This window comes from Pseudonaja textilis, chromosome 2, assembly GCF_049901715.1.
Source record: "Pseudonaja textilis isolate UNSWEBS1 chromosome 2, rPseTex1.2, whole genome shotgun sequence".
In the NCBI taxonomy this organism is placed as follows: domain Eukaryota; kingdom Metazoa; phylum Chordata; class Lepidosauria; order Squamata; family Elapidae; genus Pseudonaja; species Pseudonaja textilis.
This window is the reverse complement of record NC_141991.1, coordinates 105,929,027-105,946,900: the sequence shown is the minus strand read 5'-3', so window position 1 is coordinate 105,946,900 and position 17,874 is coordinate 105,929,027. Positions and strand designations below refer to the sequence as shown.

At 38.1% G+C, this 17,874-nt stretch overlaps 1 protein-coding gene across 2 annotated transcripts in view; it reads left to right on the top strand.

Annotated features, from left to right (window-relative positions):
- MGAT5B (alpha-1,6-mannosylglycoprotein 6-beta-N-acetylglucosaminyltransferase B) overlaps positions 1 to 17,874 on the top strand; it is a 245,105-nt gene that overhangs the window by 218,196 nt on the left and 9,035 nt on the right. For both annotated transcript variants that reach the window (XM_026702067.2, XM_087924789.1), the window contains exon 15: positions 14,614 to 14,688. In XM_026702067.2, coding sequence (XP_026557852.1) covers positions 14,614 to 14,688 — 75 coding nt within the window. The remainder of the gene's footprint in view (positions 1 to 14,613; positions 14,689 to 17,874) is intronic.

Below are 17,874 nucleotides of genomic sequence, written 5' to 3'. Positions count from 1 at the left end.
GTTTCTTGACCCCAATTTAGCCTACAACAGTCTTGCGATTTCCTAAATGTCTCCCATCCAAGTGCTAAGGCACTTAGCTTTATCTTTTTTTCTTGAGTACAAGTCTGCTAAAAGCAAAAGCAATACAAAAATAACTGCACCACATCATTGGCCCAGAAGAGCTGTCCTGGCCCTCATTGTAGTGAAACTGAGGAGCTCTAAAACAAGAGGGTCCTCAAGGCTATCTGTACCAATGGTGCACAGCTTTCATAGAAATGACAGCCACAAATAGACACTGAATGCTATGTGGAAGGTTGCACACTATAAAGCGGGGGCAGGATCAGGAGTGGAGTGTTGGGGGCTCAGTGACTTGTGACTTAGCAGGAAGAAAGATGCTACACAGTGAAATAGTACAGAAAAGCAGCAGTGGCAGGATGGAATTAAGAAAAGAGAAGGACTGGAGACCCAAGCAAGTGGATTAGTGCTATTGAAATTCAGTGACAGAATCTGGGGGCATTGGGAGAACTGTACCTGAACTCCAGAAAGCCACAACTATGCCCAGAGCAACAAAAATGCAAAGAATTGTTACAGCATAATTCAATTTAATATTAGGAAAGTAATACCAGTATTTCCCCAAGACTGTGGTGGAAACTCACTGAAAGAAGAGGCTAAAGTTATATCTTTGGCTAAAACAAAGTTTCCTAAGGCAATTCTCAAAATAACTTCCCAAAATTGGAGGTACCAAATGATCTGGCACTTGACGGGGTATACTTGTAACAAACAAAACAAAACCCCATGGTAGTTTTAAATAGGCATTACAATTGTATTATTATATATAAAGAGAGCCAGTTTGATCCAGTAGTTGAAGCATCAGACTAAAAACCAGAAAACTGTGAGTTCTAGTCCTACTTTAGGCATGAAAGCCATCTGGGAAACCATGAGCCAGTCTTGGTTTTTTCTTAGCCAATGATGGCAGGCTCAGGGGACATGTTGATTGGTCAATCCCTTTCGCAATTAACAGATCAAAACTCAGTGGATTTTTTAAAAAAAGCAAACTCTCCATTTGGAGAAAGTCCTAGGAAGAAGAGAAAGAAAGAAAAGAAAAATTACAATTGTATTATTCACATTATTCAGAAATTCCAGTGATTCCCCTTCTAGTTAAATGTGCCTCTAAGCATCAGATGGAGGAAGGATTTCAGGAATAGAACAAGTAAGCTGAGAACATCAGGTATTATAGCAATCCTCAGAAGTAAGCCTTACAAAGTTTAATGAGGCTTATCTTAGACAAATGCATATATTGTTGCATACTAAGATACTTGATCTCTCTGCCCTGGAATTTGTTTTTAATTTTCTTTCATAAGAAACCAAACACTGGAGAAATCCAGCAACACACTCCTACTAATGCCTTTAAAATAAGTTGGTTTTTGAACCATCAATTCAAAAAATGTGAATGGGGCCAGGTAAAAGAAATAGAAGGGTCAGAGGAGGGCAAAAATTAAACTAGATGTGAATATAGTGATGCAGTTCACATGAATATTCTCTGTATTTAACAATTCTTTACTTCAGTCACATTCAAAATTACAATTCACTACTACTGTTGGATATCACCCTGATGTCTAAAGGAGTACCCAATGCTCTGAGGTTTCAGCTTGTGTATTCTTGCCTTAAATATATGGTGTTTTTCCCACTTAGGATTTCTTTCAACGTGGACTGGAAATGCCTCACTCACACATTTATTTACCTCCTACCCCCAAACTCTTTTGAACCATTGGAAAAGAGTAGGGGAAACATAAAATGTATCCTTTAGTGAAATAATTTTAAAATCTGTTTATGGAACCCATGGGGGAAAAAAAGCTTTTCTACTACAGAGAGTTACTACTCTTTAGTTTAGAACAAAACACATGTGAACTTCTTCCTTGGGTTCCTTAGCAAAATGGTGTATCTATGGTGCCCTGTGTAGTTTTGACACATGTGTGCTACTCCTGTATTTTCTGGTGTAAACTTTGCAGTGGTTTTCCCTTTTAAAACCATCCTAGGTGGCATCCAAAACAGGTGGTTCAGTGAAGCCTAAGTGTACCAGGGCACCATGAATTACAAGAGGGCTATAATTCTTTTCCTACAGAGGAAAAAAAAAACACCCTGCCCTGTACTAGCTTTTGAACGTGTGCATTTGGTTGTGCTATCAAAGTTAAGTTATTGTTCCCTGAGATAATTACACTAGGAGCTTGTCATTTTTCACATGACACACAACATTCATAGCGGGAGGAGAAGAGACTGAAGGGCAGTTGTACGACACCCTGAGAGCAAGCGAGACAAAAAGACAAATTACAGTCCTCTGAGAAAGGTGATCTCAGAGGTATTGTCTCAGATATGAATTGCAGCTGTTACAGAGGGGTTAAAGGTGACTGTACAGATGAGACAGCTTTCCTTTGAGGTCCTTTACTTGAACTTGAACTTCTACATTAAAGAGAAAAAAAAAGATTCCTGCATAAGCAATTTAATGCAGCCAATATTCTGGTGTAGTGAAGGGAAAAGGCTTTGTCATATTAAAGTCAAATGAAAGGAATATAATAGAAAATTATATATTTCAGGTTACGCTAGGGAAAGCAGCATATTAAGCATCACTGCAAAAATAGCTGCTTAAAACATTCCCCCAGCTGCTGCATAGGCAATTGCATTATTTTCTATTTATTTGGCTAGTACCATTTGGGTTGGGCCTTCCTTCCTTCCTTTCTTCCTTCCTTCCTCTCCCCTACTATTTTGTTTATAATTAATTCATTATTCTTTTCAGGGCTATGATTCCTGTGGAGAAATTCTATTTTGATATAGTATGTGTTTCTAGATTACAGTATGAGTGTGTTTGCTTGTTTATGATTTGAATGGAGATCCAGTTTTCTTCAGAGAATGTATTTACTGGGGTATATTAGTACAGTTGTTGTTAGTCAAACGCCCAGAAGACCTTTAGAAATAAATAAACAAATTAACTAGAAATTGGGGGCGGGGTAAGGAAGATCTGCTTCCTAGATCTAGTTGAAGAGAATTCACTGCTCTGCAAGCCTCTATTTCTTAAAAAAAAAAAAAGCCCTTCTGGATTAAGTATGTTTCCTCCAAAGCAGTGTTTGCAAACCTGGCAACTTTATGATATGTGGATTTCAACTCCCATTTTGCACTTCAATTCTCATGCTGACTGGGGAGTTTTGGGAGTTGAAGTCCACACATCTTAAAGTTGTCAAGTTTGAAAAATACTGCTGTAAAGTTAAGTGAAGATAGCTTGAATTAATTTTTTTCAGCCATTCTTTTGCTGCTATCCAATCTTTATCTGTGATCTAAAGAAAATGGTCCATTTATTGAAAAAAAAAAGCTTTTTGTTATGAAATGTGAAGGGCTATCTCTTACAGTGGAATTGTGTGCTGGTATGGCTGTGCTATTATCTATTTTATTATCATTTTTTTAAAAGAATTTTGCTGCTAGTTTCCACAATGCTCACCTTCAGGCTACCTGTTGTCTTATCATACGACAGGTTGAATGGGCTCTTCTTATGATGAAAAGTAATGTCTCCATTCCATAACTTTGTTGAAATAGGGCTATTTTAATACATGAAATCAAAACATAATCCTTGAAATGAGCTGTTTTGTTACCTGTTTTCACTTTTCCACATAGCCATCACTATTCAGTTTGTACTTCTGCCAATGAAGGACAAGCTTGTCCCAAAGATGCTTTTCAAAAGGCAACTGGACTTTTTTGGGTTTTTTCTTTGAAAACATTTTGTTTCTCACCCAAGAAGTTCTGAAGATTTGAAGAAGCTTCTTGGATGAGAAGTGAAACATTTTCAAGGGAAAAACTAGGTAAGTCCAGTTGACTTTTGAAAACCACCATTGGGACAACCATGACCTGAACGATTGAGAATCTCCATAGATGACAGACAAGCTTCTTAAAGTTGTCATGAAAGAACACTACTTTTTGTCTCTTCAATTAGATCCTGTTAATCCCTTCCTTCTCTTCACATGAGTCAAAAAGATGCCCCCAAAGGTATTCCCTCAATTTTGGGGAAAGGTGGAAGTCATATGATCAGCAAGTCTGGAGAGTGTAGTGGAAAGTGAGGTCCAACTTTACAATTGTCTCTTGGATATCTTGTAAAGTCTAGTGGATTACTTCTTGTGCTTCTGAATTCTGGTTAATGCTTTGTTGTCTCAAAGCTTTGAAGGTTGAAACACAATGGTTTGAATTGATAATGGTGTCATGTTCAAGGAATGGATGGATGGATGGATGGATTCTTTATTGGCTAAGTGTGATTAGACACACAAGGAATTTGTCTTGGTGCATATGCTCTCAGTGTACATATAAAGAAAAGATACATTCATTAAGAATCACCATTTCAATAATGATAACCACAAGTTTTTCTGCTGAAGACTGGGTTTTGATTTTTTTCCTCTGAGGGTAAGTTTTGTGATATTCTATGGACAGATGCTTCATTTCTGGGTCATAATGATGAGCCTATGTTTTGTCAGCTGTCATGATGCTATGAAGAAATTCCTCCCGTTTATTCTCACAATGTAACAATGATTGCTGGCAAATTTCAACTCTTGAAACTTTCATGTCTGCCATCAGCATTTGAAAGACCCATTTTGCACAAACTTTCTGATATTGAAGAACATCAATAAGAACATCAACAGGAGCCTACATGCTCCTGTGAAGTGCCAGACTTGACAGCAATTTCCATTTCACTGATCCACCAATTGTTCTTAATCAGTTCAGCAAGCTTGCTCATCTGAAACTTATTGATTGCTATCACAGGTTTTCCCCTTTGTTTTAGAACACACAAATCAGCTTTTTCATTTTTACATTTTGGAGGGGCAGCAATACACAATATTCATGTTCATACAGTCATAACATTAACAACTTGCATTTAGCAGTGAATTTTAATTGGAGGGACTTCGATGCCAATCAAAAATTTAATCATGGCACATTGCTTTGATGCAGCCTTCCTTTTTACAAACAATAGCAACATACAACAAATTCCTGCCAACTGTAATGAAAGAACACCTGTTAAAGAACACGTCAGAGTTTCTAGCATGTCACTACTGCCATCTATTGATGACTTCTGACATTGGAAGCACTGTTTCATTCAGTCCTTATATATCTTTTGATGTGTTTTTATTGTTTTCTAAAGTTGTTTTTAACTGCTTATAAAACAAGTAAAGAAATAGATAAAAGGTAGATAAAACTGTATAATCTTTTTGAAGGGTTTATAATCTCATCTGCTAGATGGAACACCCATTTTAAAAAAGGACAGCCTTTTGAAAAGAAATATAACCATTTTCTCTATAGTTTTAATTTTTTCATGCATGTATGTAAGAGAGAGAGCCTGCATCATGTTATCACAATGCATTTTTTGTCATTTTGCAACATTTCTGGATTCTGCAAACCTTGTCTACTGAAGTCATTTCCATGAACAAAAGAGCACAAGATGGGCATGTGATGCATCTATGATAACCACCAGAAACATATTCAAGTATTATTACCAGATTAGAATATAGTATATGTTTTTTCCCAAATAAGTTTATATTAAAAGGGAATGCTTGTAGCAGAGCCAAATAGACCTAATCCACGCACAATATTTCTTGGCCAAAGCATTAATCCTGATAATCTTATCCCAAGTACATGTGTATAACCAGTTTAGAATATTCTTGCTCTATTGATACTAAAGTACCATTTCCCTGCATTAACCACCAGCATCCAACAACAGCCACAAGGTCTCTAAAACCTACTGCTCTTGGCCTAACAAAAATCAGTTTTGTGAAGTTGCTATTTTCATACAGGGAAGCATCAAATGGCATCCTTGAGAGCTTTCTTGAAAAGCAAACAGCAGCTTTGCAGAAAGGCACCATGCCTGTAAAAGATTAATTTACAGCATGTTAATCCCAAGATTGTTCAGGGACTTCTGCTTGGCAGTTATTTACCTAGTAAAGGAAAATATTTATTGGACATCCACAATGAACATCCCATTGACTTTGCGCTGCAATGTTAAGAGTTGTCCACATAGTGTAATGATGCACATATGTGGTTTTTCAATCTCTTCTAGAACTTTCCTCTTATCTTCTTCTGCAGCTTTCAGACCATATTGAAATACTCTTGATGCAACCAGTTTCTTTGTAATCTTGTATCTTCTGCATTCTTCCTGGTGTTGTAATCATTTTAATTGAATCTTTCGTGCATATTTCTGATGACCCATCTGTTAACCACAATCCCAAGAGCATCTCTTATGCTCCTATTCTTTACCCCCTCTTTTCTGTTTATAAATTCAGATTGTGCTCTCAGGGCCACAGCGAAGTGTTGCCTTCTCCAAAAATAATTGCTTAATTAAAAACTGACATGTTCTGTCTTCTGTTGGTCATCGTAGTGTTTGAGACCTTTCCAGACAACAGTCTGTCATGACAGTGACAGGTACTTTCTCTGAGAAGAGATGGGCACACGGGGCTATCTACTCTTTCTTATAAACCAGGTAGAATGACTGAATTTAGCATGAGCTGCCAAAATGTAATTTAATTCTGATGGTGGCAAGTTCTAACTTCAGACCTGGGCATAAACAAAAAAGAAATAGCCATTAGGTGAAATTATTATGAAACTATTAAAGAAAAATCTGTTTATCTATTCCTTGTGCTCAAAAGCTATGCAATTTGGCTGCAAAACTGGTCTGTGATTTGATTTTTAAGCACGATGAACTAAATAAAATTTCCTTTGTGAGGCTACAGCAGGAAGTTTCACGATACCATATGTTTTCTGTAATGGCTTTATTTGAGAATGGGTTGTATGGCTTCATCCTAAATTACAGAAAAACTATAATAGGAAGCCTGTTCACCATTTCTCAAACTGGATTCATTGGATGTAAGGTTTAATCTACTCATGATAAGATTAGGTGCTATGGTTACAATACAAAAGCAATAGTTCTTCTCTACTAGTGATCCTTGTTAAGTGACTGCATCATTTAGCAATTGTTCACAGTTACCGCAATGGTGAAAAAATAAATTTGTCCCCAATGCTTGAATTTATAATCTTGACAGAGCTGAAAAACCTAAGTACAGTCATGACTGTCAGCAGGCTTTTCACTAAATGATCCTGTGGCTAATTCAATTGTGTTGCTAGATAAGGACTATCTGTATAAAACACATGCAAGGAAACATGATAAAATGCCAGGTTCACAGATTTGGCTAAGAGGCTGTGATATATGAACAAAACAGCACATTTGGCTGTGAATCATAATGGAGGCAACAGAAAAGGAGGGAATGGGAACAGCATACTTCACACCAGTACATTGTTCTAGTAACTTGATGATTGGGTGGCTAGTACTTTCAGTCACCAGTGGGAAGAAAAGCTCAAAATGTATAATAAATCATCTTTCAAACTATTATGTCTAATTGTTGGAGTACAACATCCATAATTCCCAGTAAGCATGACCATTAAAAGTAAGATAAAGCATGACTAAAACCTCTGAAATGAGGTAGGTTTAGAATGAATGAATAAAAGGAAAGGAAAAGAAGAAAGAGAAAGAGAGAGAGAGAGAGAGGGAGGGAGGGAGGGAGGGAAGGGAGGAAGGAAGGAAGGAAGGAAGGAAGGAAGGAAGGAAGGAAGGAAGGAAGGAAGGAAGGAAAGAAAGAAGGAAGGAAGGAAGGAAAGAAGGAAAGAAAGATGTACTTTGACAGTGTGCAAATCCTGGGAAGGCTGTTGGGTAGCCATCATAAATTCTGAAGCCTTCTGATCCCACATTTGTTGTGAACTTGTATGTAAAGTATGGAAAATGAAGAGAGATTGTTGCTTGTGTGTTCTGAGTTTAAATTTGGTAAAATAAAAACCTGTAATCCCTTGAGAATATACGTCTTTGATATTAATGCCCCCTGATTTACTTAATCTTCTCTCCTTCTGATGTCCTTGTCACCATGTTTCTACATCCATGTTGACTTTCTGTGTATTTTTAAGCTAAAATTAGTTTACATCAGATAATAATCTAGGGTGACATCTATCCTCTGTGGCCATTCAGGTATTTGCAGCTGTTCTTTAGTCTTCCTCCTCTGCTCTTCTTCAAGCCCTCTATCAGAAAGGAAGAAGATGATTGAAAGGCTTCTGGCATATGGCTTAAAATGAGTGAAAAGTAGTTTTGCTAGCTCCAGAGCACCAGAAGCAGGATTTTCTCCCATTCACATACACTTTTTAAATGCTTTTGAATTTGAAATATGACAAATAGGTCATAGAAAAGTTAGTTCTGTAAGTGAAAGTCAAGCACAATACAGAGTTCTGCATTAGGAAGGATCTGGGTGATGACCAGGCTGCTTAAGAGCTCCATAGAAGCATCCTGCAATTGCTGTCTGAAAGTAACCCAATCAAACTGGGGGCAAGTTCAATAATTCATAGGCAGTATCAACTCCTGTCATTATGTCAGAACTGATTACCATTTGCACCTGTAATTAGATATAATGGCTACAATTTCCAGCCTTGCTGAACCTTCTGCTGAGATATTTATGGCAGAAGGTTGCTAAGAATTATCTCTCCCAGCCTTTCGAGTTTCGGTTTGATTCATTCATCAGAAGAGAAGAAATAATTCTCTCCACTGAATATATAGCTGGACCAATAGACTGAAAATAGGTCATAAATCAGAAGACACTTTTGGCTTAGAGCCCATTTAATGCCACTGTCCAAGCACTAGGAAGAACATCACTTTATGGAGATTCAAAACTAGCAAAAAGGTGAAATATTTCCCGAATCAAGCTTGACTTCTGGTGACTTCAGTTATGGGATTATCTTGGCAGTTTCCTATTGTCTTCTTCCAGGAGATGGATAGATTCTCTCTCTCCCTCTCCCTCCACCCTCTCTCTCCCCCTTCTTAATCCAATCTAGACTGACTATGTGCTGTCACCTTTCAAGATGTAGGACTTATAGTGATCTAAATATTGACTTTGTAGTTTATTCCTTGCACATACTGTAAATGCAAGCATTAGTACAAATATATTTTTAAGCCAATGCAAATATTACTTTTGGGGAATTGAGTTGACTATTTGAAACAGCTTCTTTTTCTGCATAAGCACATTTGTACTGTTCTGGAAAATAATTCTAAAATTTCATAAACTGGAGAAGTGGGAAGTCTTTGGTTGGAATTCTACGGAGATGGACTGAAATACCATTATGAGTTTTTTTTTTCTTGCCCATAATGATTCCAGCCATTTGTATAATTTATACAAATGTGCAAGGACGATGCTAATTTTTTGTATTAAGTATACTCAAGCTACTTTGCAAAATAATTGCCAGTTAATCTTTGGCCTTCTTATGAAATTAACAATATGAGAGTTGGAAGGGGGCTTGGAGGCCTTCTACTCTAGCTTTCTGCTCAAGCAGGAGACTTTATACCAGAGGTATCAAACTGCCAGCCTGCAGGCTGGATACATCATGCGCAGGCCATGCCCATCCCAGCTCTATGAAGGGAAAAAATGTCTTGATACATCACATTACAGTCTCTTCTTAAAAACTTCCAGTTATGGAGCAATCACAATTTGGGGTGGGGGGGTAGGCAAAGTTCCATTAATTGTTCTTGCTGTCGACTCAAATTGTTGTTGTTTCATTTCAAAGTGATTTTTCAGTAGAGTTGCCTGAATTGTCACTGACAGAAGCACTTCCTGAGTAGAGTCTAGCTCACAGCACTCCCTTTGACAGAAGAGAGATTTATTGCCAGTACTTTCCTCCCCAGAACCTGAAAATTTGATCCAGAGAGTTGGTGGACAGTTTAGAAGAAAAGAACACAGCTGGTAATAGTAGGCATCTCAAGTGCTCCACTTCATTTTAATATTAAATAACAGGAAATGGATCAGTTTCAGAAGAAAAATAAGGTTTTAAATTTCCCCATTAGCCCCAAGGTTTGACCATAGGAATTGATCTGGAATTGATTCTACACGAAGGAAGATATCATGAGAATCTGGATAAAGTCTCTGCTAGATGTTGACTGTTCCATAATTAGAGGAGTTTCTACTTTTCATTAATACTAAGACTCCAAGCCATTACTTTAATATACCTCTCGTTGAAACGATAGCCACTGTCCCACTAAAGGCAGCCATTTTTATGCTCCAAGGATTCTGTGTAACAATAGTAAACTCACCAGAATCTCAATGGCTAGAATCATACAATTGTTTACACTAGGTTTGTTGAAAGTCTACAATTGGCTGGACCCATATTTCACACTAATCCATAACTTACAAATCACATTGTTCCATTGAATCTGGGAAGACCTGGGAAAGGAAATAATGTTTTTTAAAGATCCTAACACTACTGCTTCTCTTTTTAAAAAATTATAGATGGGGTCCTTGGCCCATTTAGAAAGCAAGCCCAATCTTCTGCAGCAGAGTTATGTCAAGGAAAGTAAAACATGAAAGAGCAGGTCTCATCACCAAATCAAACTTAAAGAATCAACCACTCCCAACCTGCCAAAAATTTCAGGATTGGAAGAGTAATTAGAGAAGGCAAAGGCAAAGCCCTTAGCCACCAAGGATTTAGCTTGGCCTCCTTCCTCTCCTTCTCATTTCCTAAATGAAAGGCCACAAAGGTTGCCATATGTTGCAGTTATGGTAAGAATCTGAGTGAACAAAGTAGATTCAAGCATCCATAATATTTAGCATTCACAGCGCTGGAGTTTGGCAGCCAGTTTTTTCTGTTTCTTAATGCTGTGACATTAGTGTCACCCTCTTCTTTCTTTAGGCCTGCTGGATTTGGGAACTAAAGATATTCTCCATTTAAATGCTAATCTTTTTCTGTGACACAGATCCCTTTGTACATACAGTTTGGTGTTCTGGTGCAATAAAACTTAAACTGCAAGTGTGAAATATCCACTGAGACTACTCAGTGCCCCTCCCCTCCTTTCAACATGCTAAACAAGGGAAAGGAACAATTGCTGATAAAACATGGAAATGACTGTTCTCTTTCTTGGGTTATTTTCTATAGCAGACAGGAAGGTGTTTATTCCATCTTTACTCCATCTGCACAGATGCCGCAAAGAAGACTGCCTGTCTCTATTACATTTCAGAACTGAATGGAAATGCTATGCTTGTTGTTCCAGGGTGTGTCAATGCTCTTACTATGTACAAAAGGGAAGGATGCCTTTCATAACTAAGTTCTATCCCTTGACTTCCCTCTCTTGTTCAAGTAGAACTTGAACAGTCCTACTTGTATTCCCTTTCAAGTTCAAGTAGGACACCTGGGAATAATAGCTAAATGGCTTTGATGTCACTCCTGGGTCGACATCATACCCACTGTATCCCTATATTAGCTTCTGCCTTGGGGAATGGAGCTAATTTGTTTCTGGCTCAGTAGCAACATAGGAGGATTTGGAGATCCAGAGATCAGCATTATATTTCTTGTATTCATTATCTGGCCATTTGGAGGAAACCCTTGTCAACTTGATCTATACAATGTACCTTCTCTGAAGCTTTTTGTCAGCCCAGACTGAGAAACCAATGCCATATAGGTTAGGACTACTTTTTATTGTAACATCTATAGCAGAGGTCTCATTCTCATGGCCTGCGGGCCAATTGCGGCCCGCAGGATGATATCCTGTGCCCCCCCCCGTGATATGAAAGTATAATATTAGTGCGTTCTCCATGCGTCGCTAGCTGGCTAAACACTTCTATGTGCGGCCCAGCCTCACCCAGACTCTGCCTCCAGCGGCCCCCAAGTAAATTGTGTTTCAGACCCCTGATCTATAGTAACAGAATCTTGGAAATCTGACTGTATAGTCCTTCCCTCTCTCACTTGACCTTCCTGTGAACTAGGGAGGAATTTGAGATATTTTCTCAAGTTATTTTCTTGAGCTGGGCTCTTGCCCCATTTATCATTGTCTTGGTAGCAGTTGTTTCTCCTGTCCTTCTAGTCCTGGGAGTTCTCAAACTCCCAGCCCATGGGCCAGATGCATCACCTGCTGCCCAAACCCATGCCTAGTTTAGCAAAGGTGTGGGGGGGAAGTCCCGATATGTCATGAGACACTGTCGTGACGATGTGAGTTTGACACCCCTGTTCTAGGCCATCCCTATTCCCTCTATAGTTTCAGAGAGATATAGATGTTAGAGTCAGCCATGTTACATTATAATGTGAGCTTTCTCTTTCTCTCAGAAAGCTTATTTGCACTGTATATACCATTTGATAGATTTCTATGTATCCCTTCTTGCAACTCCAATGAATACTAGGACCTGAATAACTCCTAAAGTTAATGTACTGCATGTAGTTACTTAATGAATAAACAGACCATAAATTCAATTCCTGGCAGAGGGGTTGAACCTTACAGAAAAGATGTCTACGCATATCTGATGAGTCCGAATTGTCCATCCTGAAGAACATAATAAGAGAATGTAACTGGTCTTATATCACCGCCTTGTAGAGTACCTAAGTTGCAGAATTCTGACAATTGGTTTATGAGTTGAAGTGATGGTTGTACGGAAGTATTCTTGGGCATCATAATTCAGCTTCTTGTTTCCCAATTTAGAGCCTTCCACTCAGGGGTGGGATCCGACCTGTGTAACTACCGGTTTGGTGATTTTGTGATTTGCGATTTGCGTACGCATGTGCGCTTCACGTGCGTGTAGAACATCATCAGCTATGCTGCCCGAACAGTAAGCAGCACTGCGTGTGGGTACGTAGCATTTGGAAAAGCACTATTTTCCTGCTTTTTCAACCGCAGCCGTGCCGTGCAAAGCAGCTGAGGTTGGAAAAGCAGGAAAGAAAGGTCAGGAAAGAAACCGGGGGTGCGGGGGGGCTAAAACAGCAGCAGATATAGAACCGGTTCTATGTCTGTTGCTCTTTAGAGCTACCGGTTCTACAGAGCCACACAGAATCGGTAGAATCCCACCCTTGCTTCCATGTAACCTGAAAGCACAATCCTTTTATAGATTGGTAGGCTTGGTGTAGTTTCGTTGCTTCCAGGCAGAATCCTTAATCAGTAATTCCTCTGCTTCAGTCCTTGAATTTCATGAGAAAGGAGATGCCCAGCTGAAACCCTTCCATATTTTCCCATTGTTTTGTTTTTGTTTCTTCTTTCTTAATAAAGAGAAAAACCAGTTAAAACAGGAAAGCAGAATATCTGAGAAAAGGCTTGTAAACAATTTAGTTCTGAAGATCCTTCTTTTGGTGACATCTTCTCAAAAGCTCCATAAACAGACCTTCCTTTCAGGACAATGTGCTGAGTCATTCAAGGACTTGTCTGCTGTCAAATCTGAGTAAATGGGAAAAAATCAACAGAATTATTAAGTGCTTAGTCAGGATCTGAGGACTCCTCAGAAGGACCTGCTCAAAGTTTATATTCTGAAAATAAAATGAGAAGCAATAAGTAGAAAATGTCAAGAAGCTCTTAGATCAGAGACCATGAAAGAGAGCATCCATCTTGTCATCATTCCTCACCAATAAACTATTGAAAGACTCAAACACCCTTAGGGTCAAAGGATTCATAGTTAGACTAGTATGCTCTAGAAGCACAGAATTAACCAAAGCATTCAGCAGGCCTTGGATAAAAGAAAGAATGCCTTGCACCTTTATTACTTAGATAATTTTTTATTTTTGTTTTGCTGGCATATTTTAATCAGCTTTGATCTTTATTTTCTTTTTTTAATAAAGGGAATGGAGAAAGATGAAAGATGGGCTCATTAGAACCATTGACCCTAGTGAATCTGTTGGCTGTTGGCCTTCTTGCCATACAGGGAGATACTTCATCCAATTGTTTGCTGGTAGCAGATGAATGCAAGCATCTGCTGTCATTGCCATCATGAGTATATTTGACAGATCAAACAGGAGGCTTGCTGGTATGTCTGAGAAGAAGCAGGGAGGGAAAATGTGTGCTAAGGCTTGCTAAGATATAAGCTTGAAACTGAATAGTCTTCATATTCCAGGCCCAGCAGTATGTGCCAGTAGTCTAATATACAGTCAGCATCAATGGTTTTGATCGGAATATATTGGCGAACAGATCTGAAGAATCTTTGCATCCCAGCAGATGGTCACGTGTAACTGCAAAATCTGGGACTTGATCAATACACTAATTTCATCAGATTTCTGAAAATGCAAAGCTGCCTCTGTAGTTTTGCATGAGAACCTGCATGAGAACTAGGTGGTGGCTCCAGGCAATGGAGGTTAGATTTTTTGTGGTTTGTGTAATGTGCTTCTTCAACACACTCCAAGTGCTTTCTTTATGTCAGAGAGTATTTGCTTGGACAATGTGCATTCCTGAAATGATCAGGAATTTCAGTTCACTTGCTGAAATTCTAAGAGTTGTGCTAAAAGGCAATTCAATTTAATTACTGACCAAATATAGATAATTGTTAAGTCCTACATTGACTACATTATAAGCACGGCCAAAACCTGTTTGAAGGTCTGTTTAAAGGTAAATGAGGATGAAATGACATTTTCACTTTTAACTATGAAAAAGAGATAAGTTCTTGCAGAAAAGATTGTAAATGCAACCAAACTTGCTTATTTGTCCTTCATTTGCTTCCTATGGAAAGTTAGACATTCTGTCGTAATGATAGGATACCACATTTTTCATAACTTTTTCACAGAAAGTAGAAGTGATCTATTCTACGCTCATTCATGTCCATATTTCTTCCTCCTTTGTTCCTCTAGGTTGATCCTTACTTGCCCTATGAATACACATCTGAAGGAATGCTAGAGCGGATTCATGCCTACATTCAAAACCAGGTAACTTATCTTCTCCTTCTTTCCGACTTAACCCAGCAAATAGGAATATCCTAGAACCACTAACTTGGTTTATGTAGTATAAAATAACTCTGATCAACCTAATTCTTCCCATTGTGCTGGACAAGAATTCCCACCTTCCCCAGCCAGCATAGCCATCAGATACTCAAATATTTACTAACATCTACTAAAGTAAGCAAGGCCAAATTTTGAGTCCTATTTTCTCTGGGGGAGTCAAGTATTTTAAGAGCGAAATGAGGGACCTATTTCTCTTTTAACAGATGGGTTGAAAATGATGGCCCTGTATACTCCAGTGGTATCCTGACATCATAGGCCATGTTCATAGCACTTTTGGAGATAAAATAATACTAAATAACAATGATAATAAAAATCAAAGCAAGAAGCCCACTTCACATCATTTTGTGCACAGAAAGTGAACTGTTAAATACCACTTTATAATGCCTTGGTAAGCCACACTTGGAATACTGCATCCAGTTTTGGTCACCACGATGTAAAAAAGATGTTGAGACTCTGGAAAGAATTCAGAGAAGAGCAACAAAGATGATTAGCAGACTGGAGGCTAAAACTTATAAAGAACGGTTGATGGAATTGGGTATGTCTAGTCTAATGAAAAGAAGGACTAGGGGAGACATGATAGCAGTGGTCCAATATCTCAGGGTCTGCCACAAAGAAGAGGGAGTCAAGCTATTCTCCAAAGCACCTGAGGGCAGGACAAGAAGCAATGGGTGGAAGCTAATCAAGGAGAGAAGTAATCTAGAACTAAGGAAAAATTTCCTGACAGTTAGAACAAGTAATCAGTGGAACAACTTGCCTCCAAAAGTTGTGAATGCTCCAACACTGGAAGTTTTTAAGAAGAGATTGGATAACCATTTATCTGAAATGGAATAGGGTTTCCTTATCTAAGCAGGGGGTTGGACTAGAAGACCTCCAAGGTCCCTCCCAACTCTGTTTATTCTATTCTATTCTATCTCTGTTACTGGGCTACTGTGGAAAGGGTGTTTTTATTCCCTTCTTTTGAGGTTCCAGAAATGGAAAAATAAAAATATGGAGAAGGAATCTGGAAGAAATCCCTACCTGAAATATTTTGATTTGCCAAATGATCAGTAAGATTGAATCCCTTTCCTGCCAATTCTTGGCCATGTTGGAAACTTTGGCAAACTTTGAGCAATTAAAATGGGAAAAAGCTATTTTAAACGTGTATTTTCTCTCAAGCTTCCCCCTCCCCACCCCAATGTTTAATCTATTCCTGTATAATTTGTTTCTCTCCATCCACAGTTAATGACAGTTACTATTTTCAACACTTTTTTTCTCTTTGCTAATTGGAAAAATGATGTGCTTTGATATGACAGAGAATACCAGCACACTGTTCCATTTTTAAATCCTTGAAATAATATGATTATTATTGGAATAAAAAGTAAGGATGTAACTTAGTACCCTTTTGTGCACAGAAAGTAGAGTGTAAATTTTTCTCCACAATTGTGTTAATACTATGGAAAAAGTGTTTTGCACCTCAAGGAAGGAAAGTCTATTCTAGAAAGCATATCAGCAACTTCAGCAAAGGATCAAGAGATCCATATTTTTGAGTAATTTCAGCTGATTTTAGATATAATTAAAGACTGCTTTAAAAAACTGGCCACCAAATATTCACCACATCACATCACCAATCTATTAAAAAGCCACTGCCAATGATCCTGGAATTCAGTCCTTAACCTCATCTCTTAACAAGCATATGAGGTTTCTGGGAGTGATTATAAACTCCATTTAACAGCTGTATTTTTCTATCTACTTACCTAGCAGTAATACCTATGAACTCTTTGGCACTTACCTATGGAAGGATATGGATAAGACTGACTCTATTAAAGAAGAGGATTAACATAATTAAAGTACTTACTTTTGCATAAAAGCAAGGGTGGGTTTCTTGGCCATAAGAAATGAGCTTTATTGCAGTTGCAGGCAAAAATGTATGCATCTCCGGTCCAATTGTATCCTTCAAAGACTCCTCGGTGAACAGAGGCAGCACTGCCACATATAACTATTTAATCATGGCATATTTCTGCAACTTTTAATGCATATTTAATATTTATATGCAGTTATTTACAGATGCAAAATAGGAAAACAGAGGACATGGCAGGTGGAAAAGCCTGGACACCCTTTCATTCAGGACTTTGTAACACTTTTTTTGGCAAAAATAACAGCTTCCACAATTTCCTCTGGCCAACTAAAAGCCCATCTGTTCTTAATTTGAAAGTTTCCCCTCCTATTTTTCCTTGCAGAACACTTTTAGTTCAGAAATATTGAATGCAGCATATGTTTGAGCTCTGCCACAGATTTTCAATAAGGCTCAAGCTTGATGGAACTGTGATGGCTATTCCAAATATTATTTTAATAGCTACCTAGGAGTTCTTTTGTTGAAAAGTTTCACCCTTTTTTCTCCAAATGCATGTTTTGTGACCTAACCATTCAAATTTTGTTTCAACAATCCAAGGCACTTTTTTCTAAAATATTTTATCAAGATTTTCTTTTGCATACTAGATGATGAGAGGTTGGAGAAAAAGTTTCCTTCTGATTACTGTCCCATGCACAGTATAAGCAATGTGATTCTATGGACAAGTGGACAACCACTCCAACATCAGCTAAATATTTTGGCTGGTCATTTGCAATGGCCTACAGGTTTTGTATTGCAGATGTGATCTCCTTCAAGACAGGTCTGGTAAAAATATTTTTTTCTTGCTCTTCCAGACTTCACCTTGATTTTAAAAGTTACAGTATGCAACTTCCATTTCTTATCACTATTTTTCAATTACTAGAATTTACTAGCTGGAGACATTTAGTTTCTGTAAAACGTCTTCTCTAGTTTTGTTACTTTAATTTTCAAATGCTTATACAGCTGCTAGAAGAGCTCATTTTGCTGAAAAGTAGATAGAAACAACAGTCACAAACTCAAAGATTAGAAGAATCTGAATATTTATTTACCTGTAGAATCATCATCCGGCTAAATATAGAGTTCAGGTAATCAGTGTTTTCTGTATTAATTTATATCCTGCCTTTAATATTCTTTTTTACAAATTACATAATATTCCTTCCTCCTCTTACTTTCCCCACAACAACAACAACTGTGTGGGGTGGATTGGGCTGAGAGAGAGTGACTTGGGGAAAAAAGGGACGCTG